Source organism: Pectinophora gossypiella, chromosome 13, assembly GCF_024362695.1.
Source record: "Pectinophora gossypiella chromosome 13, ilPecGoss1.1, whole genome shotgun sequence".
Lineage (NCBI taxonomy): Eukaryota > Metazoa > Arthropoda > Insecta > Lepidoptera > Gelechiidae > Pectinophora > Pectinophora gossypiella.
Window position 1 is genome coordinate 11,434,241 of NC_065416.1, and position 26,550 is coordinate 11,460,790.

The 26,550-nt window shown below is 37.8% G+C and overlaps 2 protein-coding genes across 4 annotated transcripts in view; both read right to left on the minus strand.

The window, feature by feature from the left end:
* The window catches only part of LOC126371828 (FACT complex subunit Ssrp1), a 129,129-nt gene that overhangs the window by 12,808 nt on the left and 89,771 nt on the right, over positions 1 to 26,550 (minus strand). The window lies entirely within an intron of this gene.
* Positions 1 to 26,550, minus strand: part of LOC126371834 (inositol hexakisphosphate kinase 1) — a 55,882-nt gene that overhangs the window by 7,564 nt on the left and 21,768 nt on the right. For 2 of the 3 annotated variants that reach the window (XM_050017211.1, XM_050017212.1), the window contains exons 2-3: positions 11,577 to 11,653; positions 885 to 1,061 (exon numbers count right to left, since the gene is read on the minus strand). In XM_050017211.1, coding sequence (XP_049873168.1) covers positions 885 to 1,061; positions 11,577 to 11,653 — 254 coding nt within the window. Of the gene's footprint in view, positions 1 to 884; positions 1,062 to 9,335; positions 9,728 to 11,576; positions 11,654 to 26,550 lie in introns of those variants that run through there. The other variant, XM_050017213.1, reaches the window with a different exon arrangement.

The following is a 26,550-nucleotide window of genomic DNA, read 5'->3' on the forward strand; positions in this document are numbered from 1 at the left end:
CGCTTCCTAATCGATTATGTTAAGCAATGACGAAACATCGTTACGCTTAAATAGAAATCATTGCGTTTCTTATCAAAAACCGTAGACAATTGCCATAAACAAGTTTTTTTCACAAGTTTTTCTGGACAGTTTTTAGCACTATCAGTTTCATAAACATAGCGTACGCTCAAACTAATTTTAACTGGGTTTCCAGAGCAAACGCCCGCCACAGTTATGAGATACACTACACCTGATAAACAGCATGCAAAGATTCCGACGCGCTACCTGCTCCGACGCACCCATTACCGTTACAATAAGACTAATTACCGTTGACTCAAGATAAAGATTATCTTGGCACGATTATGTTGCTGTACAAAACGATTGTTTTAATTAATCTTGAAGTGGGACATCTGGTGTAGAATGTTCCACCCTTTCATCGCGTTCTCTGCTGGCCTTACTTTGGGGAAGTTCTAACTCGTCCGTATGAACGAGCCAAGGTGAGTCTTGCCAAGCAGGCACCTCTCATCGCCCAGCTAGTTTCAAAGAGTGATGAAGACAAGTTGTTGTAAATTATGTTTTTTTTAATAGCAACTTCGCACGTGGCAGCCACATTGCGGATGACCCTACAGCTGGGTAGCGTTTCCAAGCTTTATAGCTTTTAATAAAGTTTTCTTAGCAATATTTATCGTAACTGTTCTATGTACCTAATACCTACACTATGGGTAAGAGTAAAATCTCTCGTCTACCTAACTTACAAGTCAGCCTCCAACACAACCAACAATTGCTAATATTATTATACACTACGTCACTATTAGGGCCTTTCGCAGCATGATTAGTTGTAGACCTTACAATACAAGAAAGAAGAAGACCATATACATTCATAATCAGTCTACTACCATTATTACCTGATTGTGGAGGGGCAGCACGTCGACCTCATGTCCCTCGTCAGGAGACAGCGGCGAGAGCGTGGCAGCGGGCGGCTGGGAGCGCTTGCGGTCAGCGCCGCGCCGCTCCGGCTCGCCCATGCCCCAGCCGAGAGAGTACACCATTACTTCGGCCGAGCCACCGCCGCCGCTGTCCACCTGGAGATAATTGGTGAACTAGGTTAGCTCAATAGAAGAAGTATATTAACTAATGAGAGAATATCGAAGCGCGAAAATACAGGCGGTTTTGGTTCGGCGTAAGTACTCTAAATTCGTCTCTGGGCCCTATTGTGTAATTATTGTGTCTGCTAATCTGGGCAGCAAGAGGATAACTATTTTTCTCTAAATCGGTCCAGAGTTTCAGTGTGAAAAGACAACAACTTATAATATAAGTATGGATCTCTTCTGCTCTGGAAGCATAATGGCAAAATGATTAGGGAGCCTGTAGTAATTTTATATTATTTTGTATTGAGGCAATGTCAAAGATTGCTAGTTTCAATGTTATATAAATCGTAAACATGTAGGTAAAGGATATTTGCAGAATTTAATATGAACATTTTCAAATGCTTCAACTTTTCTCTTGAGAGTATATACACAACGAAATGTAACAAAGATAGAATAAACATCGTGCATTCTAACAAAGCTCGCAGAGAATGGAACACAGGGCACGTCTAAAATATTCAGTACATAGTTTCTTGCAGCCATTGTTATGTTATATACAGCACGTTCGAAGCTCTGGAAGTCGCTTTGGATTCACGAAACATTCCATATACAAATCCTCTCAGAAAAGAATTTAATGTTAGTCCTTCTCGAATCACGTACGAATTGCGAAGGCTTTCAGGCTCTTTCAGCTAATGAAGTTTGGGACTCCAAACTTACACAGTTACAGAAGTTGAAATATCCTTGAACCCTTGAACTTTATCCAGAGATGTTGAAACAAAATTCTTATCAAGGGAAGCACTAAAAGTTCTAACAAAATCACTCTAGGTAAATACCATTTTAATAAAGAAAACTCCGAAACAAACTATGAAGCCACAGATGTTTCTTGAACTTTTATCGGTAACTTTCTTTTAAAAAACCGAAAACATTGCCGTAATGGGTCTTGTTAACTCAGCCAACCATGGCTGTTAGCCAACGGATGAATTTGAATGAATAATTTACCATGGCAACAACTTTTGTGGCCTTCAGCAAAGCTTTGCTGCCATGAAACCGGGTATACTTTTTGTTTTGGGTACACGGGAAAAGGTCGCCAACCGAAGGCATGTTTGTCGCGTGTCGTGGAGCAATGAGGAATAGTCTACCAACAAGCTTATTACAGCAATTTACTTCTAATGACTCACAGCACAAATTACTGCTGTAAACGTGTATAGTATACATTTGACTTAACCGTCGAACCGGAAAGATTAGACCGCAAACCGAGCAATTTTATAACATTTGCCCTTTAGTTGTTCGCTGAAAAATAGTTATTATGAAAAGAGATTGTAGATAATGCAGCAGACAATTGAACAAGTAAATGATAACCTTTTAGAATCGAAATGGAAACAACAAAGTCAAATGAATGTATGTTCTCCAAACAATATAAACAAACAGCCATTTAAAAATAACACAACAAATAAAGAAATAAATACCTAAACCAATCGTAAAGATAGAGATTCTCCCTTCGACAGGAGTAAGCACAACATTGGAATCACAAGCCGTAACGTCGATGCCCGGTCTATGCATAATAAACGTCTGAGAATGACTGGAGTGACGCAAGATATGAATAAGATTGCTCATGTCAATAAGTCAACATCTACGTAGCATCCAATTACAAGAGAGTAGTCATTGTCTGAGCCACTGAACTTTTGTACTCGCGATAATAAACTTTATCAGTCAACTGGCGATAAATTGCCAAAGAAGTTCAAGATCAAAGCTATCATCTCATTTAATGGTCAAATAACAAAGGCTCAGAAACTTGGTATCTCAATCAATATGAAGGAGCGAGTTTGCAGCAACTGGTTCCAGTAGTTATATCAGGTTAGGGAACCGGGGCGAGTGAATGGCTCGTGACCGCCGCATGCTGCAAAGGCTAACAGCCAGGTTGTTATTTTTCCCCCTACGGCTTTCACGCCACTCGACAATAGCGTTGCGGAATCGTCTAGAAACAACCGATCACCGGGCCGGTAAGTTATTTCACCTCTAGCCCGGACACTTGAAAGTGCATTTCCATTGCCTGAATAAGATAAGTGAGTAATCTGAACTGTGCAGATGGCAATAATTCTTGATTAGTGATGTCCATCTGAGTTCGCAACGTCGCAGCCTAATAAACAAGTTTTCGATACAACAATAGCTACCGTTCAGCTCACTTCCTGCTAAACACGTTATTAGACTCAAGTTCATTGCCAATACACCACGTGAGTACCATTTTTCTGTATTTCTTCGGCTTCAATGTGACGCACAAGTTGCGCGCTTCGTGAGTGTTGCGTCGCATCGGTTGCGTCGAGTGAACGACGCTCGGCGTGCGGCGTCACCAAATTAGAAGCGAAACAAGCGAACTGGCAAGCGCATCTGGCTCGAGAGTATTTCGGTGACGCGCAAGCCCCGCCTCAGGGGTTCGCCTGCTAGCGTGTCAGCGAACCACCAAGCAACACGATGGCCATACGTCAAAAGCCAAACTACGAAAATAGTTCTGAAAACACGCCAATCAACTAAAAAACATTAATAGCGTAGCAGTCTTAGCTAGGACCGCTTATTTCAAGACAATGAAGCTTATTAAAGCGATACCATTACGTAATAGAATCAAATATTTGTGCGCATATCAGTTCTAATTCGAAATGAGAAACGTAGTACAGCGATCAAGAATTTAAATATTGGTATTGCGAGCTATATGCTTAAGGGACCTACAGACTCTTGATAAGAATAACAGATGAGCAGGACATATCAAGTCGTTTGTCGACTCTACAAATACAGACTTGAATACTAAACACAAAGAGTGGCAATCGTTTGAAAACTTGAGATAATAAGGTCATGTGTGTCGAGATCCGGACGAGACCGGTTGTGCGACGAGCTGTTTCGACATAGACAAACAGTTAAATTTATATCCCCACGAATGACGACAGTGAAGCCGCAATATTTAACCATTATGGAGTATTACGTAAGAAGATAATCGAATGCTTTACAGTCCTTTGAGAGCAACTCTAACGGAAAATACAATCGCTGGAAATTGGATTCGTAATTGAAATAAAAACAGTTCATTCATCCCACTGAAATCTAATAAGGAAAAAGGAAGCGTGTAAGCCCAAGGAAGTCAACCAAGGCTCAATAAGTTACCGATTGTTTGCAAAAATTAAGTTTTCCTGGTTATTTAGCCTGCAGATGTCCTTGAAAGTTAAGTGTTAGCGTCTCAGAGACTGTAACTGCATTACTACGTAACTTTTCCCTGTGGGGGAATTATACACGAAACATCATAATGAGGTCGCCTCGTGTTTCTATTTCAGATTTCTGACCTCATTTTGTAGTATCATTCTCAGCACCAGGTGTTACAGCTTTTATAGATTCTACGAGAAGTCGAGAACACGAAATGTTGCAATAATTTATAATTTTAATTAAAAGTAGGCCACAAAACTGGTACATATCAGCACGATAACGGGTAACAAGGTTAACATGTAAATTATAAACAATGACTAATTATCTTGGGAATATCGTTCTACTCATCCGACTTACGTATCACTCTCTTCAGTTTTGACACATGACAATGAACTAAATCATTAATAATAAGTCCAAGGTCAAGTTCTTTGTGCATTGCTAATAATAATGATCTTACTTTTACGTAAAACGCCTCATCAATCACACGTGAGCCTTTATCTGTAAGATATCTAAGGGATGAATGGACAGTTACATCATTATTTTAAACTGTTAAGCTACATTCCTTTTGCGAATGGCTTTTTACAGGATTGTTCTTGGAAAGCTATGGCCCTGTGTGAAAAATGCCAATGAATGAGTTTGCGCAACAACGGCCGAAAATGTGTAGCTACCGGTAAAAATAACTGGAGCTTTTAATTAACGTGAACACAACCTCCAGCGAACAACGTCGGTGAAGGAATTCTGAGCATTCAAAGCAGAAGATATTTTTGGATAATTTCATTGACATCCCTTACATTCCGGAGAGTTTGCTCACCGAACCTTCGCGTTGTTTACAGCTTAATAATTGTGCTCTCGCATTGCAGCGTAAATCAGAAATCAGAATCAAAGAACGTACTCAATGCTACAGAAACTCTAGTTTAAAAAACATTATGATTATTATTAATAGCCGTCGCGTTCCGTGTCCCGATGCAGGATAAAGGCCTCTCTCGTTTTCTTCACCTCTTCCCTGTTCTGTGTGCTTTTCTAGTGCCACCAGTGTTCCAGAGACCGATAAAACTCATCAAAATATAATACAATATTATATTTAAAATTTCAAGGTAACTCGTGAATCATATCAAACCATAAAACACTTAAAAGGTATTTCCCAAAAAGAGTCACATGGTCATCGATAATATTATAGCCTATCTGAAGAGGTATTTCCCCGGCTATTATTATGACCATTATAATTTGTATTTGTACAGCTGATGATTTTCGAAAATTCTCATCTTTTACTGCCAGCAATCTCAAAGTAATAAGGTTGTCCAGTTACGGTACCTCTAGTCAATCAAGAGACACAAACAAATACAAGTCATATCTGCCGCATAGCCTATCTCCATTACTACACTATGCTAAGTGTCTGTCAGTTTTCGGATAATATCATTCCATTCCAGTCCATTTGTTAGGCTTAAATTTAAATTTCAGCGGCCTGGATGTCCCAACGAAGGGAGTGGCTCAAACTAGGTTATTGCCAGGTCAATAGGTCAACTCTGCGCTGCACCTAGCGTGTGCCAACTAGCTAACCGCATCTCTGACACGCTAAATTGCATTATTTATCCAAATCTTTATCTCATTGAAAATTCGACGCTCGGGCTTTGCTACAAGTATTACAATCGCATTGTCTTTTGTTGGAGGTTAACCGTGCACTAACATTAAAATCAAACAATGTATTCAAGACAACTTTGGCGTTGTCGTAGCGCGACATAACATAGCCATGGCGCTCGTAAACGTCAAAGTGACCAAATGTTTATGAAACTTTTTAAAGAAATGCGCATTAATAGGGTTACAAACAAACGTACGATCGGAAGCAATCACGCGAAGGTGACTCACGTGGAACGGTACGATGCACGCACCGTGGCCAGTATATGGCACTGAATATTTATACCAGAGTAATTATAAATAGTTGCAGATTAAAATAAAACCAAACCCATTGATAAAAATATCATCTGTTTTGTTTCATCTACAACAACAAATTACGTCAAAAGCAAGTGAGGTTTTACGGCCTATTTTTAAATGATGCTGATGGTGAAAAGACGTAAATTTCATTCATCGCAACATCATTGGCTAGTATCAGCCGTTGTTCAATTTGTGATTGTAGGAGTAGATGAATGAAGCCAGCGGCAGCCAAATAACTGACTCATCATTTTCATTCAGAGAACCCATTCCCGAACATCAGAGTATTAAAATAATCGTCAAATAACAATATCAGGCGATGTCGACGTAGACATTCTACGAAGTTTCTCGGCAAAGAGACAAACAAGATATTTTGTACAATTATGATCGCATTGATTCATATGCTATAAACGTGTTTCTTTCTGTTGTTTGTCATCATACTCCACCTATTATGGGTGGTTGTTTAGTGAGTGTCATCGTATTGGATGTTCAAACGGGTGTATTTTAAACGTAGTACTACGTGAAAATCTTACCTTGAGCTTGACCTGGCGATGGCCAAATAAATAGGACGCTATTAGCGAACCATTATTATGTAACGCAGCAGGTGGCAATTGACATCTCATGAGCAATACTTCTATATTTTGATGGATTACCTAATTGTGTTCGCATATTATCGGTAAATGGCGAATCGTACAAGACTTTTTAGTGAAAAATCATTTTGGTAGTAAGTGTTAAAACCAACACAAGCTGCTTAAAATACTCCAAATAAACGTTTGACCTTATACTATTCTGTATTACAGTTCTTTTTTTTTCACGTGGAGCAATTGCGACTAGTGTCACCATTAAGCACAGTGTTACTAATGTTTTAGAAAATAACATCTCGATGCATCACGTCACATTGGCTAGCACGCGCTCGGAACCGCATGCCAATTACACTAAGAGTGCCAGCTTTAATTACCATACAAATTATATCACTGCACTTTGATAGATTGATTTAGCTCTTTAGAAGACTATGAACGCTATTAGTAGCAAGAGAAAAGGGGGACGAATACATTTTACAACGCCTACCCCTGCAACGATTGCTCCGGGAAAACTACAACACCGTTTCCTGTAATAATACCTTTAACGTTTGTAATACACAGCGCAATCGCATGACGATATGCTTCATATTGCCGACACCAGGAAATGCACATACAGACCGTAATTATGGTAACACCATCAGTTTCGAAAGCAAAGCGGAACAAAGAGAAGGCTGAGTTTGTAACGGAAAATTCCATTGAGCTTTCTAGAAGGCGCATGCGGCCGCGGCTCGAACGGCTGCAGGCTTGCGACACGGCGGTGGTGCGCCTGCGAGCCGGCACACATCGCATCGTCACTCTACACTTTCACTGGTTAGGTGCGAGCTATGTAGGACTGACTGTGACCTTACTTTCGACAATTGCTTCAAACAATTCAAAAAGGAATTTAGATGCCGTCGCGTACGAAACCGGAGGCGATGGTGACGGCACTGCGAGTTTATCACTGCATCGACCTGACGTTACAACGACAGGAAAGGGTACACGGATTGACGAGAACATTTAATATCTAAGGCAATGAACCAGTTATACACGTTTGATAAAATCCAAATATGGTACAAAGTATTAAACCATAAGGGACTTGCCAGGGCTAAGTCTACACATAGTGTGACCCAAATATCAAGCAAAAAAATATATTTTTATATATGCTTCTGTCATTACATTGTATTTTGGAATAATTATGTACGCGATTAATGAGAAAATATGTAATTATCACGTTAAAGCTGTACCAACCTACATTGTTTTTGGTGAACGTATACTGGAGAATCCCTTATTAATTAAGTAGTCGACGTCACTAAGGCTTACTCCACCAAAGTTTATTGGAATTACCACAAGATTAAATACTTAGATATCGATCGGCCTGTATATGGCCGATAAAAGACTTGAAATAAACAAAATACAGCTACATACAAAAGAGTACCTAAGCTAGAATCAATAGAACAAATAGGACGTCCAAACTAGGTAACCAACTTAAACACAATTCTATTAGACGCATACCTAGAAATACAACCGAGAACACGAAAGCAGTTGATCTATAGCAAAAATACGATAAAATTCTCGCAACGAATTGCAAAAACATGTTGCTGATAGATAACGTAATAATATTTTGTAAATAAAAACTCTTCGCATAAAAACACAGGTGGTTTATGACGTAAAGACTAAACGACGACGGTCGACGACGAATTATGACAAGTCGATGAAGTAAAATATCGTGACATCAATGAACTAACACAAGAATAAGAAACTGCAAGTACATGATACATAAAATGCAAATTTCGCTGCTGATGCATATGTAACGCTTACATTAGATAGAACACTAACAATTATCGACAAATTAAAGGCTCTTCAAAACTTTCTCTATGTTTACGAATTCTAAATTCAGTGCAAGATATAGGATCAAATACATGGTAATGAGTAATTAATAAATATTATTTACGGATAATTAAAATATAACTGCAGGATAATTATGTATATTTAGATAGCGGATATAAATAAACGGCTTATAAACTTATCGCCAGAGGCAATCTGGTATCAGGTCAATATGTTGTGACGGAAAACTGAAGTAAACGCGATATGAAGAGGATCAGAAGTGATTCAGTTGTGATTGTAGCTGGTACGTCCACCTATGACGAGATAACACCGGTAGTAGGTTGCCTGGCCGCGGTGTCGGCACTCGGCAGTGACGTGTGGTCACTGCTCGCGAGCACACACCGCGCCGCCGGCCTCGCCGTGTGATCGACAATGTGGAACACTGGCCATCACATTGACACTTACAAATATAGTAAAATCTTATTATTACCCGTCTAGTATGTTTTGTATGATGAGACTGGAACTATCGTGAATTCATAAAACGACTGACTGAAAGAAAGCAGTCGGAATAGAGAAAATATATTTGACTCAACAAGCAACTCAAATGCAAATAATATGCCAACGATCGGAGCGATAACGGATTTCATTAAATACGAGCAAGCGGTATCGTACGATATAGTAAAAACAGCTGCAAGGAACGTTGACAGAACCGATAAAGGTTATAAAATGAAAGTATTCAAATGGAATAAGATTTGTTTCATAATTATTGTTAACTTACTTGACAATAAATTTCCTTGAGCCCGCTCGTGGTGAAATCCCAAATTTAAACACGTTAGTGAAGAAAATGTCTGATCTATCACAAGCACAACCACTGCAACTGACACAGAATATTACTCAACACAGGAACCGAACTAGGTAGAGCGCCTAGCGATGTAACACACTTTATTCTGAATCGTTGTTCCTTCACATCCACAGAAAAGTAATACATGGGCGAATACAAAACAGGTTTTCTTTGTAGTAGCTTAGGATTGTCAAAAAAATTAACGCAAAAGTAAAAGTAAGCGAAGTAGCACGAAACACTTGTTTCCTCTGGCGTTGCGCACTGGTGACTGAGACGAACGATTACGCGCGATGCCGCGAACCACGAATCAATGTTGCGGCGCGCGACTGTGTGCGTCGAGTCGGCGGGCGGCGCACACACGCGCCCGGCCCGGACTCCGGGCGCGGCGCGGCGCGCGGGGCGGCATTGTCTACCCGGCGCTCCGTCTGCGGTACCTGTCCGACCACTACCAGTGAATGAACCCTCAACGACTCCTCCTATTTCTAAAAACACGGATCCAATAAGTCAAACGGTGAACCAGTCCAATCTGCGAATCTCCTTAAATAATAGTCCACTTGACCCAGCAAGTGCATTTTACAAGTCATTGTTCTGGTGGTAACGCTGCATCAAAGGTCGTTTATTTGTGTATCGACGAACAAACAATAACTATTGTAACCAACAAAATACATAATGCACTGCGTTCTACAGCTGGTAATGGTCAACAATTTGAATTACAAATGATTTTTTTAAGTACTGAACGTGACTTATGAGAAAAATGTACTAAAATAAAGAATGTTCATTAGTTCACAAAGCACAACGGTCAGATTTTGTTCTGGTTCTGAACCAGTTTGAAGGAGATAATGGCAACCACGCGAGCAAACCTTGTGACGTAGCTGCGTTGTTCCAGTACAGTTGGTCATAAAATTAAACTTATTTATAATCATTGTCACACACGAAATAGTTCAAGACCGCCCTTAGAATAAATAGAACAACTTGATTTAGATGTTCTAGAATTTGCTAGTGTAGAGTGTACGAATATAAACATGTTTGCAAACAAAGGGACGACAAAAACATTACGACATAGACACAACCAGAATACTAAGACTGGTAACATGAATATGAACATCAACGCACAATTGCAGGTGTTACGTAGCATAAAACTTCCATAGCGAAAATTGATGCTAAACGAGCTAATATCTGTACTTACTTTAAAGAGTAGAACAACATTGTATCTTCAACAATTGAAATGTTAATCAAAGTAAGTAAACAATAAAACCAAATCGAAGCGGATTTTGTGTAATATAAAAATGCCGTCAACTTTTTTTAACAGTATAAAATAAAATACTGATTGACAATAACCTGTTATAATACGCAGGGAAAATATTACAAAACTCAAATCGCGTTTGTCTCGGCGACATACGAGTAACTTCTTAAAGATTCCAGAGCAGTTCTATAATTGATCATGTCTTTTATTCCTACGATAGCGTATGAACTAGTTTAAGTAATTAAAGCACCTGTTTTGCATTTGTTATTTACATACACTTCATTTATTATTCTTGCAAGAAATGACAGTCATGCTGTGGGCTAATCTAATCTACTTAAAATAAACAATATAAAAAATATATAAAAAACAACAACAACACAAATAAACTCAAACCAATCCATACAACCAAATGGTTCTACAAAAATACTTGGACAAAAAGAATCAAACACTAAAACAATATTGGTTTGAAATTATAATTTAATCCAAACCAATTTATAGAAATATTTATAGAAAATAAGTACTTAAATGAAAATTTCGAATATATTAAGACATTCTTCATTAAACATCACAGAAGGTATAACATCATATCTTAGACTCAAGTCTAGGTATGAATCAATTCATTCATTGATAAAACTGTTCATAAACATTAGATTATATCAATTATTATTTAAGCCTTGGAATTATTTTCAACGTCAACTTTAATAATCTTACTAATTGAATAGATTTTATGAAATTTAAATATTATGACAATTTATTAAAAGGGCAACCTTGTTTTATTTTACTTATAGCTTTAACCACTTCGGATGATCCTAGTTATTTACTGAGAATAGGAATGCCAAAATTTTCACCATCATATTATTATATAATTTTTTTATTTAAAATATGTGCACCAGTGAAATATCGCAATAAAAGTATTATTTGTTGTTAATACTCACCTCGTCTATGTGTCTGGTGTATGGAGACGGTGTAAAAACCACGTCCGTAGTGCTTGAGCCCCGCTGCAGGCGCGCGTCTGCAACCAACATCGTACAACTTATGTCTGACCCACAGAACAATGCTACGGACAACTTAGCCGCACGTCTGATAAGATAACACTATAAATATTTTCCACATAACACAAAAAACATAATCTATACAACTGATTGATTCGATTATCCACAGACAGATCTATCATTCTCAACCATTTAATTTTATCTGGTAATGAAAGCAACTGCATGTCATAATAAATTGATGTTTACAATCTTATGTGTCGTTTTCTGAATGATTGTCATGTTAAAAGCTCGTGTTACGAAGTCACCAGAGAAAGGTCAGTAACATACATAAGTAAATATTATTGATTAAACCATAATAGTAAACAAAAATAAAGATATCCATGTATATAATGGAAGCAAATATAAATGCAAAGAAGACATAAAAGTATTGTCATTTATCAATTTTATTTTACTATTTGCATGTTATAATTTAAATAACTAAAAATGTAGACCAAAGGTTAAATGCTGACCAACTGCAAACTGTAATACCATTTTTATTGCGAATAAATGATTATAAATTATAATCATGAAGGTAAAAAAGCGAGTGCAATAAATAAGTTGTCAGAACTGAACAAGCTTACAGAAACCATCTTTTAAACAGTATTATTAAAAGAGCATTATTCTCCCTCGGGCGGAGCTTGTCTGTTTGAGCACAAGATATGAAAACGACATTAAAACATTTTTCATTTAATAACGTAGACAGAATAGGTAGATTTTAAAGATATGACAGCTTTTTAATTCAATACAGTTTCAGCCTTAATTTTCAAGTTGACAGCTTGCAAGTTTGAAGTGAATTATGACTAAAACTTTACATATATACAGCGGACTTTCGGAATTTAATCTATATATTAACACCAAACATTGTTATGAGATTTAGGCCATTTAGCGCTAAACCATTAAGTCTAATATCAAACACAAAAATATCGAAGACGGCAGTTTTAATAAGAGCTAACATCGTCGAGAAGGACGCTGTGAACTAACAAGTAGTACAACAAATATTTAACAATTTACGGCCCTGCAACCGTGCTAATATTGGGCTGTAATTTGTCCCCGCATTCTGCCGGGCTAATATTTCACAATGGGCTTATTGACTCTGTTCAGATTACCGGTTTATCTGCAACAGTCGGATATTACCGACGATAACAGTACAGGATCGGATTAACAAGGTAAATTTTCCGTTGTAAATCAAAGCCGCAAACGCAACAAGCGTAACGTGGAAAGAACCAAGAAAGATACCCCATACGTTTTGATGCGGATATGCCAGAGGCTTGTTAGACATATCTATTCAGTTATCAGATTTATAGACTCATACATAATACCGGAAAATTCGGTGCCTAAATAACCATATAAAATTCATTCATAATATAAAAATCTATTAAGTATTAACCTTCACCTTATCGCAGGAATACCAAATATAGAATCGCGTGCCAACTATCGCTGTGACTTTATCAATGTGACATCACCACCAAACAACGAATGTTCAAAATATTGGTACCCACCAAACACAATACCGCTTACAATCCTAACTTCGTATTTTTGGGCAACAAACATGGTATTTTATTAGTTCAACATGCTCGTATTTTCTTTATTTGAAGCAATACTATAAACAAAACAAAACACGCGAAGTGAAAAGCGAATTCAGTAAAAATAAATAAGTAATATTAAACCTGAAGTATAAAACTTACAAAATTAAGCGGTTGATGAAAAATATCCACATAAGACTCGCATGTACGCGTTTAAATGAAAATAATTTACGATTTTAATAAAACTACATGCATGAAGACGGTGACAAAAGTTCAGCCGCAAGTGAATTCCTACAGGCAATTTTGGCAAACGTCCAGTGCCCGCCCTGTGCCACTAATTAAAGTATGTCCACGGTACAAATACAAACAGTTCATTCTTAGACTGAACGGAGGTTAACCTAAGATAAACGCGTCCTCAAACTTACGCCAGACATATTTACTAGAATAAAAACCAAAACAAACGGACTTTCAGGCATCTAAATACGCAGTATTTGTTGTTTCTCTTTCTCTTAAGATACCATCTCCCTTGTCTTTGTTCAATGTCAGCTACCGCGACTGAAATATCCCCAATTCTGATTCACTCGGTCATCGTCCCACTTATTATAAGTATAAGACATTTATTGATATGGTTGGCGCCAAATGCTACTTCCGATTTCACATCTAACACCCAAATTAATTCGGTAGGTATAGCTAATTATTCAGGTGAATGAGAAGATTTAAACTGTCTATTATTCTGTTAAAGTTGAAAACACCAAAACAATCACTCCCGAACTAAGCTAGACCGCGTTCATCTGTAACCATAAAGATTTTGGAGCGAAAAGGCTTTCGTGTTGTTTTAAGAAAAGTTTTTATTGAACTCCGTCCTAGGACTTACAAATTCTGCAGAGTTGAATAGAAGATGATTTCAGCCAATTGATTCTTCGGCATTGCGTCTCCTGAATTTAGATTAGTGAATGTAAATAACATTATGGATGAATACCTCCTGTTTTTTGAACAAACATTGCAACTTCTTATAGCCTTCTAGGAATAGAACTGGTTAGTATCAAACGAAGTGTATCTTAGAGTTCGCCAATATAAATAAAGACCTTGTTGTAGATCTTTGCAAAGAACAAATCATAGACAAAACAACCAAGGAAAACAAACTCAATGATTATTTATAGTACGGTTTCCGGAAGGAAAATATTCAAATTAGCCTTTAAACTCTTAGAGGCACGTATGAAAGTCAAGGCCAAATCAGAGCTATAAACGTGCGTACTTACTAAAACGAATTAGTCGTATTATTTATTTCCACTCCAACTATTTTAGATTCATTACGTTGAGGTTAAGAGTTTGGAAGGTCAAGAGTGGATTACAAGTTGAACCGGTATGTACAGGCTGCTTAGTTCAAGGTCACCTTCTGACGAGGATTTGAACATGCAGACGGTGGTTGTAATAATGCCGATAACATTTTAATTAAGTAGGTACTTCCAATTTTAGTAACATCTAACATTTGAGTTTCCTCGTGCTGTGAAAACATTATAGTTAAACATATTATTGTACAATAATAATTGTTTCTATGTTTAAACAAAACACAGCACAATAGTACCACTAACTATTATTAACAATACAGCATGAAATGAACAGAAGTCAAACTATTAGCAAAAGCTACATTCAATTGTAAAAAACGAAGCTTCCTTCCCTTATCAAAAGAATCAAACCTCGAATTACGGATCGATAGAGAACAAAAATAGACTCTACGAATATTCCGATCACTATTACATTTAATTTTAAATCCTTTCAGTATTCTGATATTACAAAAATAATACTTCATAAACTCTATTTATGAAATCGAATACTTAGAGCTTTCCAGCACTCCTTACGTAACCATAACCTTTAACCTTATAGTATCGAGGTCACAAGACATGACGTATATTAAATAAGGTAGAAGTGATAGTTCCCTGAGGAGCAGGTCTCATAATATTAGCTGCATAAATAACTTGGAGCTCACGTAGAACGAGCAAGCCGTTGAATAGCACCTAAATATTTCATTCAAGAGGGAGGGTGTTGGAGGCAAGGGGATGACGTTGTTCTCACGTTACGTAACCCGCTTCACAGAGGTCAGGTTTTTCTGGTCGCTAAGGTACTTCTCGCCTCTGTTTTCAAACATAAATATTTGAAAATTGCAAGTAAAAGCTTTTTGGAACAGACGTTGACCAGATACTTAAACAACTTCCAAGAAGGTATAAAATATGTTAAAAGCTTATTTACAAGGAGTTTGACATTTTTACGCTGATGTTTGAGAGTTCCGAATGACTTGCTTGATAGCCTCCAGTAGGTTTTTAAAAAGGACGAGTGAAAAAATAAAATGCTCTCGAGAGAGAATTAGGCTCTGCACATGAAGAAAGACCTTATGGGAGAGTGAAAAATCTGGAGAAAATATTAAGAATAATGCCTTGCTTTATACCGTCTCGAGCAACACCGCCTACGCCTGACGCCCACCATCAACCCACACGCGACTCTCTGTCTATCCACCCCCAATTAAACCCTCTTTCTAGACACATGCACTTTCATAATAATTATACCGTCCGTAATATTCTTTTAATAAAGAGTTTCAGCTGTTTAATTTTGAGCAAGTAATTTTCTACCGATTCGTCTCCAGTTACTGGGAATCTTTTTACGGCAACAAGCATTTTCGAGTGTTTTCAAGATTGTTTTTTAGATATCATTGTATGCTAGATGGAATTAGCATTAGATGAGGAACAATGCAGGGAATCAAATATAGCAGTTACCTTGAAGCAATAAATTAAGCAATGTGCAACAACCAATATATTCAAGTGATTTGTTGTGACACTCGTCAAGACGGGTAGTATCGTTGAAGATCCCAACTCGTTCATTACAAGGGAATGAGACTCATTCAAGGTTTGCCGGGATGCCGCATTGCGTTCCCAGTCTCCCAATAAATCACCCCCAGGGTCAAGTTAACGAAGATCCTGAAGGTTGAAACTTTCATCGCCGAATTTTATGGACACGCTACAGTGAGCAGAGTCGCCATATGTATCAATGAGAGTTGCTTGAAATCTAGTTTTGAATAAATAGCTTTCTTTATAAATGAAACTTTCAGTGATATTTACCCCGTCTATTTTTTCCCGGTAAATCTCTTTCATCCTTTCGTTCATAACCGGCTTAATGCGGAACTCAATAATGAGGGGGATACCTCTATTATCCCATATTTTCCATTAATTTAATGTTAATTAAACTACAATAACTGCATCTTGCGTGTTAATGCATTTTAATTCTGCAATGAATTATTAGCGGGGAAAATGGGAACAATTCAGTTTAGGAACGAACTTTATAATATGAAATACAACCATAACAGACGCCTTTCTTTTTTTTACATTCACACAGGATAGTAAGTACAGCAGTAAACATAACAAATAAAATGCCTCGAATGAAAAGGAAATATATTGATTTTTGCACTATTTGAAGCAAGACCACGCGGTAATTTGTAGCCATGGTTTTATCGTAAGGTAATCGACCGACTGTACCTTTATCTCAATGTTATATGAATTTTTATTTCATAAAACACGAGTCAAAGTCATATGTTAATCCGAAAAACAAGTCGTATACACATTTGTGTCTTTCGAGAATGTTCTATACTACATAAACCGTGTATTTGTAATACTTTACGATAAGATTAAGTAACATCTATAACTTTATATATATAAAGCACTATACAAGACACGTGAGTCACTGAACTACTGATCATATCCTAAAAAATGAATGGAAATAAAACTATGAATCGCGATGATAAAGACGATATACCTATTATGACATAAATATTTCAACTTTTCAACAACAAACATTGACATAGTAGCGAGCGGAATATTTTGCAAAATACAATGGCGATTTGACACGATATCACACCGTGAAAAATTGATTTGCTTTTGGGTGTTACGAGTATAATGTAATCTGTTAGGTAACTCTTATGTCACAGCACAGCTTGTTACGGCGCCTAGTTGTAAAAGGTGTTTTAGGGATTTACGTGTTTTATTGAATCCGAGTAGAAATGCCTTATCCAAACAATGTCAAGTGGAAGGTCGAGGTTCGGGGCAGCCATGGTATCGGGTGCGTACTGCTGCGTAGAGGTGGTAGTCGTCACGCAGCTGACGTCACACTCAATGGCGCCCTCCGCCCGCGTCCTTCAGACACGCCGCCGCCACACCATGACCAGATAGCAAGACCCCTGCTCCCATTACACAACGCCCATCTCGTTACGTAACACAGGAGAACACCAGCTTTTAACATAATGGCCAAGACCAAACGACCTTCGCACGTAACACCTCTGGAGTGCTCTAGAACGTGAAATTTTCGTCAATGCCATAGAACATCAGGGCTGTATGTATTCTCAGAAAACGCCCGATCGATGGAACACAAGGGCAATGTCATGTGACGAAGTTAATTGCATTCTAAATATAATAAATGGATTTGGTTGACATTTCGTAGTATTTCACTTAAGTTAGGTAAATGTTTAAACAAAAACATTACATAAATCAGTTACGCTATAAATTCCAATTTTAGGTTTATCTTAACAACTAGTAATTATAAGAGAATTTATGCGTCGTCAGTCCACAACACTAAACCCCGTTGATAGACGTGTTATTACTGCAAAGATTACAAGAGGTAAGCCCACAATTAGAATCAAGTATCCTTCTAGCTTTAGCCTTGAAACTAAAATAATCATGATTTAATTTGACAGATACCAGAATCTCCCATCGTTGTGAAGAATTGAATTTAGAATAGCGAAACTTAAGTACATATAAAATCTCGTAACATCTACGAGGTGCTACGAGAATGGGTATCGTAGTGTGGTAGACGAACATTCTATCGTATGTACAGTACTGGGATAAGCAATATTGTATTTTTTTTTTCTCAAATCAAACATAGAACAAATGTTTCCATGACGTATTGAAATACGTTTCCCGCACTAATTACTTTTTATTTTCACACATGCAGTAGGTATTTTTAAACAGTGTACGATTTTAGCGATCTATATTTGTTTCTCCTCAACTGCACTAGCAGAATGCGCAGTTTTCCGGACCAATATCACCATAGAATCTATTTTCGAATTGACTCGGAGTTTTTGAACGTAAATATATATGCGTGTGTTTACGTTCAGCTGATCGATAGACGATATAGGCGCGTGCGTTTGGCTTTTCGTAAATTTAACTTTTGAATGTGGTTGTACGTAAAATGCGTAGTTTGGAATTGCGTGGCAGGTTTGAAGCAGTCATAAATAATGATCAGAATATTCACTTTATATTCGGCGACGTTATAAAACGTAAATGATGTTGCTTAAAGTGTATTATTTTTGCAAAAGTACCTACTTTTAGGTATCCAAAGAATACACTAGACAAGGAGGCGCTAGTCTTTTTAAACGCGTATCTAAGTGAAAAAACTATTGCAAAAATACATCGAAAATATAATTGCAACCCTACTACCTCCTCCTTTCACAGCCTCTTAAAAGTTAAGTTAAGCCTCTAAAAATGTTAAGTATACACACACGAGTACAGCAATCTTTTTTTTTTATATAAAATATATAGAACGTTCGTATCCTATCATAAAAAACAAACATAACTTAACCTAAAAAGAAGTAAAAAGCATATTCTCGTTATTTTCTTGTGTAACAAAGAAAATGATTTTACTTCGGAGAGTGTTACTCATTTGCCTTGTGTGATGAACTGCTAACACCAAAAAAAATTTTTTATTTCTTCTAAGAATTGCGACGTCCTAACACTTATAATTTTTGTATGATATTAATGACAGTACAAGTACCTACAATGAGACTCAATATAAAACTCACCCGAGGTTGTAATGTAATGATTTCCTGAACACTTGCGCAAACGACATTAGAGAAAAGAAAATCGACTATTTTCATGGCCGTCAATAAATCTAAATAATACCAAAAATATTTTGAATATCATGACGATTTAAGCATCATTTACGCAGTGTGTTGCGAAGTAAAGACGACAATGTTATAAATGAACACGACTTATTTTAAAAAAGTTGTTTTCGTTCCATTCGTGGCATTAAAAACGAAAAGAAAAACTTATTATTTAACGTCGGAAAACTTGACGAGGGGAATGACAGAGATTATAATATTATTAAGAAAGAGATCCTGCCATTATACCTACAGTTTATTAGACAGTATAGCTTAAATGGGAAGCAGTCTCTCGACTGGTCCAGTATCAGAATTATTATTATACATTTATCTCAAATAACAAGATCCATCCAAAATCCTCTAATATAATATGACTTAGTATTTACTTTATTTCCAAAATTGTACATACAACAAAATGGTCCCTAGCAAAAAAGAGCACATGCAATGCGGTGCTATTAATTCTGAAACAATGCAGTTATAATCCTTAAGCCATCGAACTTTGACTTTCTTTGGCACGTGTTGGTCGCCCTGCATTCGTGTCACGCTGGCGCCCATCCAGCGAGATGTAATAAATAGCGGCGCAGGCGCCAGATTGCCGTTAAATCAGTAACCGATAGTGACGGAAATAGTGCACTTTCCTGTAATATCAAGCCGTATCGCAAAAATAACAAATTTATATCAAATGCCTACGATATGACGCAAAGAGCAGGTATTTTGGAGGTGTCGTTGATGAAACTAAAATTATTCTATCTAGTAGGTATGTCATTATGAAATTACGTACATATTTTTATCGTGACCGTTAGGAAGTGAGTCAGCTATGATCTGCCTATCGAATGATACGTAGAACACCTACTCAATGTTATTATTAATTCGTGTAAGCATGCGTCTTGCACAGTGATCGCAATACACATTGACATTGCGCGATTACCACTGGCGCTAATGCGGCGATAATTTAATCCGATTTGAATATTGCTAAGATTCTGAGAAGCCGACGACGTCACAATATTTGCGAACCTATATCACACATGTGTTATTTCGATGACATGTTGAAACAATCGCGAGTGATGTTATTTGTTACCGAGACGATATCGGTCATATGCTCGGTGGCGATCCGATAACAATATCACTCGCGAAACGTGTGTCAGGTTTGTTTTGTAAATAATGAGAATTCGACACTTGAATAGCTGTTTAGGTAAATTTTCGGCATTTAACTTCATAATATTGAAGTATGTTTCGGCAACGTTACAGTGTGAGAACTTGTGTAACGAATGAACAATTAGACGATGCTTCTTATACTTTGACAAGTTGACAGTTGCCAGTTTTCGTGGTTATAAATTATATGTCTGAAATATAAATCATTAACCATTACATTTCCATTAATGATTCAAGAGTTTTACCAAATGCAGTATACACATGTAGAACAATTTAGATTAATTAATGATGTCTCCAGGAAACGATGGCGAGCGTAGTTCATGGACTGTAGCCAACTAGGGCACTCAGCTCTCAGACAAGTCTATAAATTGCTGACGGTGGCCGAGCAAGCGTAAACCTAGTACCTACGACCTACAGTGATGAAACTGCACTACAATAAACAATAGCACCAACACAATAGATAAATACTGGAGCACCGAGAAACGTCCACAACACAAATTTCGCTGTAAAGATTTCTTTGTGCAACCTGCATAAAGGAAACTGAAAGACTTTAACGGGTAAAGAAACATATTACCTACGCATTTTCTCTCTAGCTATAGCGACTGCTCCAAAATATTATTTTTAACATGACTATGACATTCTACTTATAAGAGTAAGACACTGTAAGAAACACTGTAAGACAATTTCGCTGTAAAGATTTCTTTGTGCATTCTGCATAAAGGAAACTGAAAGACTTTAACGGGTAAAGAAAAATATTACCTACGCATTTTCTCTCTAGCTCTAGCGACTGCTCCAAAATATTATTTTTAACATGACTATGACATTCTACTTATAAGAGTAAGACACTGTAAGAAACACTGTAAGACAATTTCGCTGTAAAGATTTCTTTGTGCATTCTGCATAAAGGAAACTCAAAGACTTTAACGGGTAAAGAAAAAGATTACCTACGTATTTTCTCCCTAGCTCTAACGACTGCTCCAAAATATTATTTTTAACATGACTATGACATTTTACTTATAAGAGTAAGACGCTGAACAGCATAATTGGTAGCGATATAATTCTTATAAATATGGGTTTGCCATATAATAGCATAGATAGATTGGAACTGGCTTATATACATAGAATAAATAGATAGCAACGCTAACCAGGACACCAGGTTACCGGGAACCAGGCTATACAAAAACTAATATTGATATGCCAAGCGTTTATCTTTTTTGTGTATAAGACATAGGCTTTCGACCGTAGAGGCATACATTTAACACACAAGGTATATTGATATATAAACTGCATGATCCCTTTACAGTTCTACAAACATCATTTAAATATAACATAAAATATTTGAAGATAATTTGGAAATATATTTATTTTAATCAGTGATAGTCAATCAAAGATACATGCAATCGAGAAGAATGCAGTTTTCCAAAGAATAATCCGACAGAGTCAATCTAATAAACTGTTTACAGATGGCAAGGCATAACGTAGAATCATTTTTGAAAATGTGTCCAGAATAGTCAAACCTAAAATGACACACGCTTTCAACTTAGCTACTATACCTAACACCAAGTCGCAGGACAACCAAGAGCACGAACGCGAATAGAACAACATTTGCACTTCAATAAGTACACACAGCCGTTTGTTCGTTGATAAAGAAAACAAAAGTGAAAATAGAAGCTCTTTATCTCGCTGTGCACTATAAATGGAAAATCAAACTGTTGTAATAACTGCTGTAATTTTCCAACGCACCGATAACACGAGTTAGAATTTATCGCATACCTTGGAGATTTTCCTTCTGTCTATTGCAAATTAAACAATGTAAAGCAAATAGAGGTGTTGTTTAGATAATAAGCGTTAGAAGCGTCCAAGAGAACAAACCTGTGCAGAAATGATAACAGACAGACCCACCCTAACAGAATTTACCTTTTGGGAACGCACCCACGTCAAAGTCTATGAAGGGCAGCTATTGTCTGAGGAAAATGGATATAGGTCTGACATTTACTTTACCGCTTTGAACAGTAATGACTTAAACAAATACCCTTAATACAAAGTATTTTTGGATTCTGCTTTTTCGTCATATCATATATTTATAATAATATTTATAATTACCTCGTTGCTAACCAATATTAGTTTCTTCAGGGACTGGCGTAATAATTCTACTGCCATAAAGATACGTCTTGTAAAGGTAATTCAGTAATAGTACACGTAATGTTTTATTGTCTCTATATTTATTGTCACTTAACCCTGATTTCCAAGTTTGCAACTTGGTGGCAACCTTATTTCAAGCGAGACGAGATGAACGTTTCAAAACAATAATATCCTCCAATTTAAAAAGTTAAAGCCATCTTGATTGTATCTCGTTTATTCCAGAAAGATCTTAATAAAACAAACATTCTATCTATTTGACTCCGCCCGTATGTGGAGCAAAGGCCACTATGCCCCCTACGTACTTCCTATTGTCACTTCAACTTTATTTAACGCAAGAAGACATCTCGGAAAGTCCGTATAATCTTTATTACCGGACAATAGTCCTATCATTCACAACTGGTTATATAGGGATATAAATCATAATCTCCCTATTCCGTCCAATATTTTTACGACGGGGCATAAAACTCAAAAGCGAACACATTATTTCTAGCTGATTTGTCACTCCTTAGATGTCAAGTGTAGATAAAATATATTACGAGATAAGTTTGTTATGCACGTGCATATCGGTAAAGCCATCTCTGAGATTACATATAGCCAGATAATAATTGAAATCTCACTCGGTAACAATGCCAAAACGTCGAAATCACCTTTTTATGTAACCAAAACAATTTTCGGACGTTGGTGTGCGAGCCAAATGTTTCAAACTATTATTATTCTCTGATCATAACTCAGTTGGTAACTATGAGGAAGTGTTAATCATCTCCAAGATTATGTTTATACGTGTAAACTTTTATATTACTTTTATTTAGTGTAACTAATCTTCTAATAACTGTGTTTTATTATTTCTAGCTTCGGTAAAAAACAGTTTTAGAAATACAACATTATTCGCGGTCTCAAAATCAGCGTCTACTCTAAACCATAGAAGTTGATGTAATTGGTAAATCAGTAAATAGGCAAATTACTACGGAGTAGGCTAATGAGAGATAGACGTATATTTCTGTTACAATCGACGTTCGTCACGACATTGGTCGGCAGCCAGCCTGTCGCCGCGACGTTTACGATATCGAGCTCAATCGACTGGATAATCTTAGAAAAAACACAATACTAACCTTCGACATCACGCGTACTAACAAAAACATTTTATGTTACGGCAAATAGTATTTTCTAAGTACCTATACCAGTCGGATAAAACACAGCACTTTAGTACCTACAAATCCCTACTCTTCATCATCATCCAAGTGGATATCGGACCTGTCTGTGTGCGCTTACCTAACCAAGAGGTATTGACACGTCTGGTTTATACAAATGTGTAATGTCCTGGGTAACGCCAGCTAGTCCTTTGGGGGCAGACAGGGAACAGCAATGAAACGCGCCTAGTTCGTTCAACGATTTATTCCGAACTGCCACTATAAACTATTACCCTCTTTGTTCACAACTTATTATAATACATAATTCTACCTACATTACACTCCTCCACACTAAATCATTACTAACTATTAATACCTACTAAAATTATGATAACACACTTAATTAACCGCTTAAACTAAAGATAACAATTGACAACTTAATCTAACACTATTACAATTTAAAACTTATATCTAGGAGGTTTATTTAAACGACACTGTCTCTGAGGTCGTGTCCGAGGTGATACAGGGACAGGGGTGGTAGGCGAGACAGGTTGTTCTACAGCAGTAAACTGCTTTTCTGGAGTATGAAAACGTTCATCATCTCCCGCCTCCGCTTCGGCCTCTGTGCCCACCGGCGTCACCGCCGCTGACGCCGTGGGCGCCGCCTCCGTTGACTGCTGCGACCCGTCCTCTCTGTCCACCGAGGAAATGTCATCCGAACCGTTATTAATTCGTCTGACGTCTCCTGTACCTGATGGATAAACTAATGAATTCCTAGACCTACGCCTTAGCTGGTCGACATGTCTATGTAACACATTTCCACTACAGTCGGTAACATTATAGTCAGTACCACCTAACCTGTGCGCAACTTTACCGGATTGCCATTTCTCCCTTTTTAAGTATTGTCGATACCATACGTCCTCTCCTACTTCAAAATGCCTATTGGATCCTCCCGCTGCGTCTACCTGACGACGTTGATTTTGTTGTACTTTAGATTCTCGATCAGGTTTTAATAAATCTAACCGTGTACGTAGACGCCTTCCTGTTAACATCACAGCTGGACTTTCCCCTGTCGAGCAATGTTCCGTGTTACGATAGTGCATTAAAAATGTATTTAATGACTCCTGTACTCCTACACCTTCTAAAACAGCTTTTTTTATAACTGTTTTTAGAGTTTTAACAGCGTTTTCAGCTGCCCCATTTGATGATGGATGATAAGGCGCCGTAAAAATATGCTCAATTCCATCCGCTTTTAAAAAGTCTTCGAATTCGCTACTCGAAAATGGTGGACCATTATCGCTGACTACCTGTTTAGGTATACCCCATCGGGCCCACAACTCCCTCAGCTTCCCAACCGTGGTACCAGCGGCCGTGCTAGGAACGTGAAAAACTTCCATCCACTTAGACATAGCATCAATAACTACTAAGTAAAGTTTACCATAGATGGGCCCCATGAAGTCCAAATGTAGCCTAGTCCATGGGCGGGCCGGCCACGGCCAGGGCCGCGGCGCGTGCTGCGGCGGCGCGGCCGCGTGCGCGGCGCACACGGCGCACGCGCGGCACACGCCCTCCACCGCCTCGTCTATGCCTGCCCACCACACGTAACTACGTGCTAATGCCTTGGACTTCACAATGCCCATATGAGGCTCATGTAATATATCTAAGACTTTACCTCGACAACCCTCGGGAATGACCACCCTATGGCCCCACATAAGACAACCCAATTCCTCGTACAACTCTGTTTTCCTGTTAAAATACGGTTTTAAACCATCAATGTCGCACTGCTCGGGCCAGCCATCTCGTACGTAATTAAGTACCCGACTTAATATGTTGTCCCTACGAGTCTGCTTTTTAATTTCATTATAGTCTAATAACATCGCCTGTTGCGCAAAATGTAAATAAGTCTGTTCCGGAACTTTCCCGTAACTATTTTCAACCGACTTTAAAGGTAATCTCGATAAACTATCTGCACAGTTGCTCTTAGTATTGACATATTCAATATCATAACGGTAAGCGGACATGATGATCGCCCAGCGCTGCATCCTACTGGCCGTCATAGTAGGTATGCCTGTATTCGGACCAAAAATCGACACGAGCGGTTTGTGATCCGTACGTAGTATGAAATGCCTCCCGTACAAGTACTGATGGAATTTCTTTATGCAATAAATAATAGCAAGCGCTTCTCGGTGTATTTGTGAATAATTCTGTTCGGCGCTAGTCAATGTTCGAGATGCGAAGGCGACCGGGCGCTCCCCGCGCGGCCCGTCCGGCTGCGTCAGCACGGCCCCCACCCCGCGCGCGCTCGCGTCACATGTTGCTATCAATGGCTTACTAGGGTCGTAATGAGCGAGAATTTTTACGCTAACAAGTAATTGTTTTACCTCCGAGTAGCTGCGCGCACAATCCGCATTCCAATTCCACTCCACACCTTTTCGTAACAATTGATATAAGGGACACAATGTTGAACTAAGATTCCTAACAAACCTTCCGAAGAAATTAACCATGCCGAGAAAAGATCTTAACTCGGATACGTTACTTGGTTGTTCCATTTTCACAATAGCTTCGATTTTTGACCTGTCCGGCTTTATGCCGTCTCTAGAAACCACATAACCGAGATAAGTTACCTCTTCGGCCAGAAATACACATTTACTTTTCTTTAATTTCATTCCATTATCCAATAAACGTTGAAAAACCGTTTGTAAGGCCTGTAAATGTTCCATTCGAGATTTACCGCCAATTATTACGTCATCTAAAAATACTTGCACATTAGGTATACCGCTCAGTACATTAGTCATGATACGTTGGAATATGCCTACACTTGAAGCTAATCCATACACTAATCTATTATATTGGAATAAACCTTTATGCGTGTTTATCACCGTGTACTTTTTAGATTCATCCAATTCTATCTGATTGTACGCTTGTGAGAGGTCAATCTTGCTGAAAAACATATTTCCGTTTAAATTTACCAATACATCTTCAATTTTTGGCAATGGATAACGGTCGACCAGCAAAGA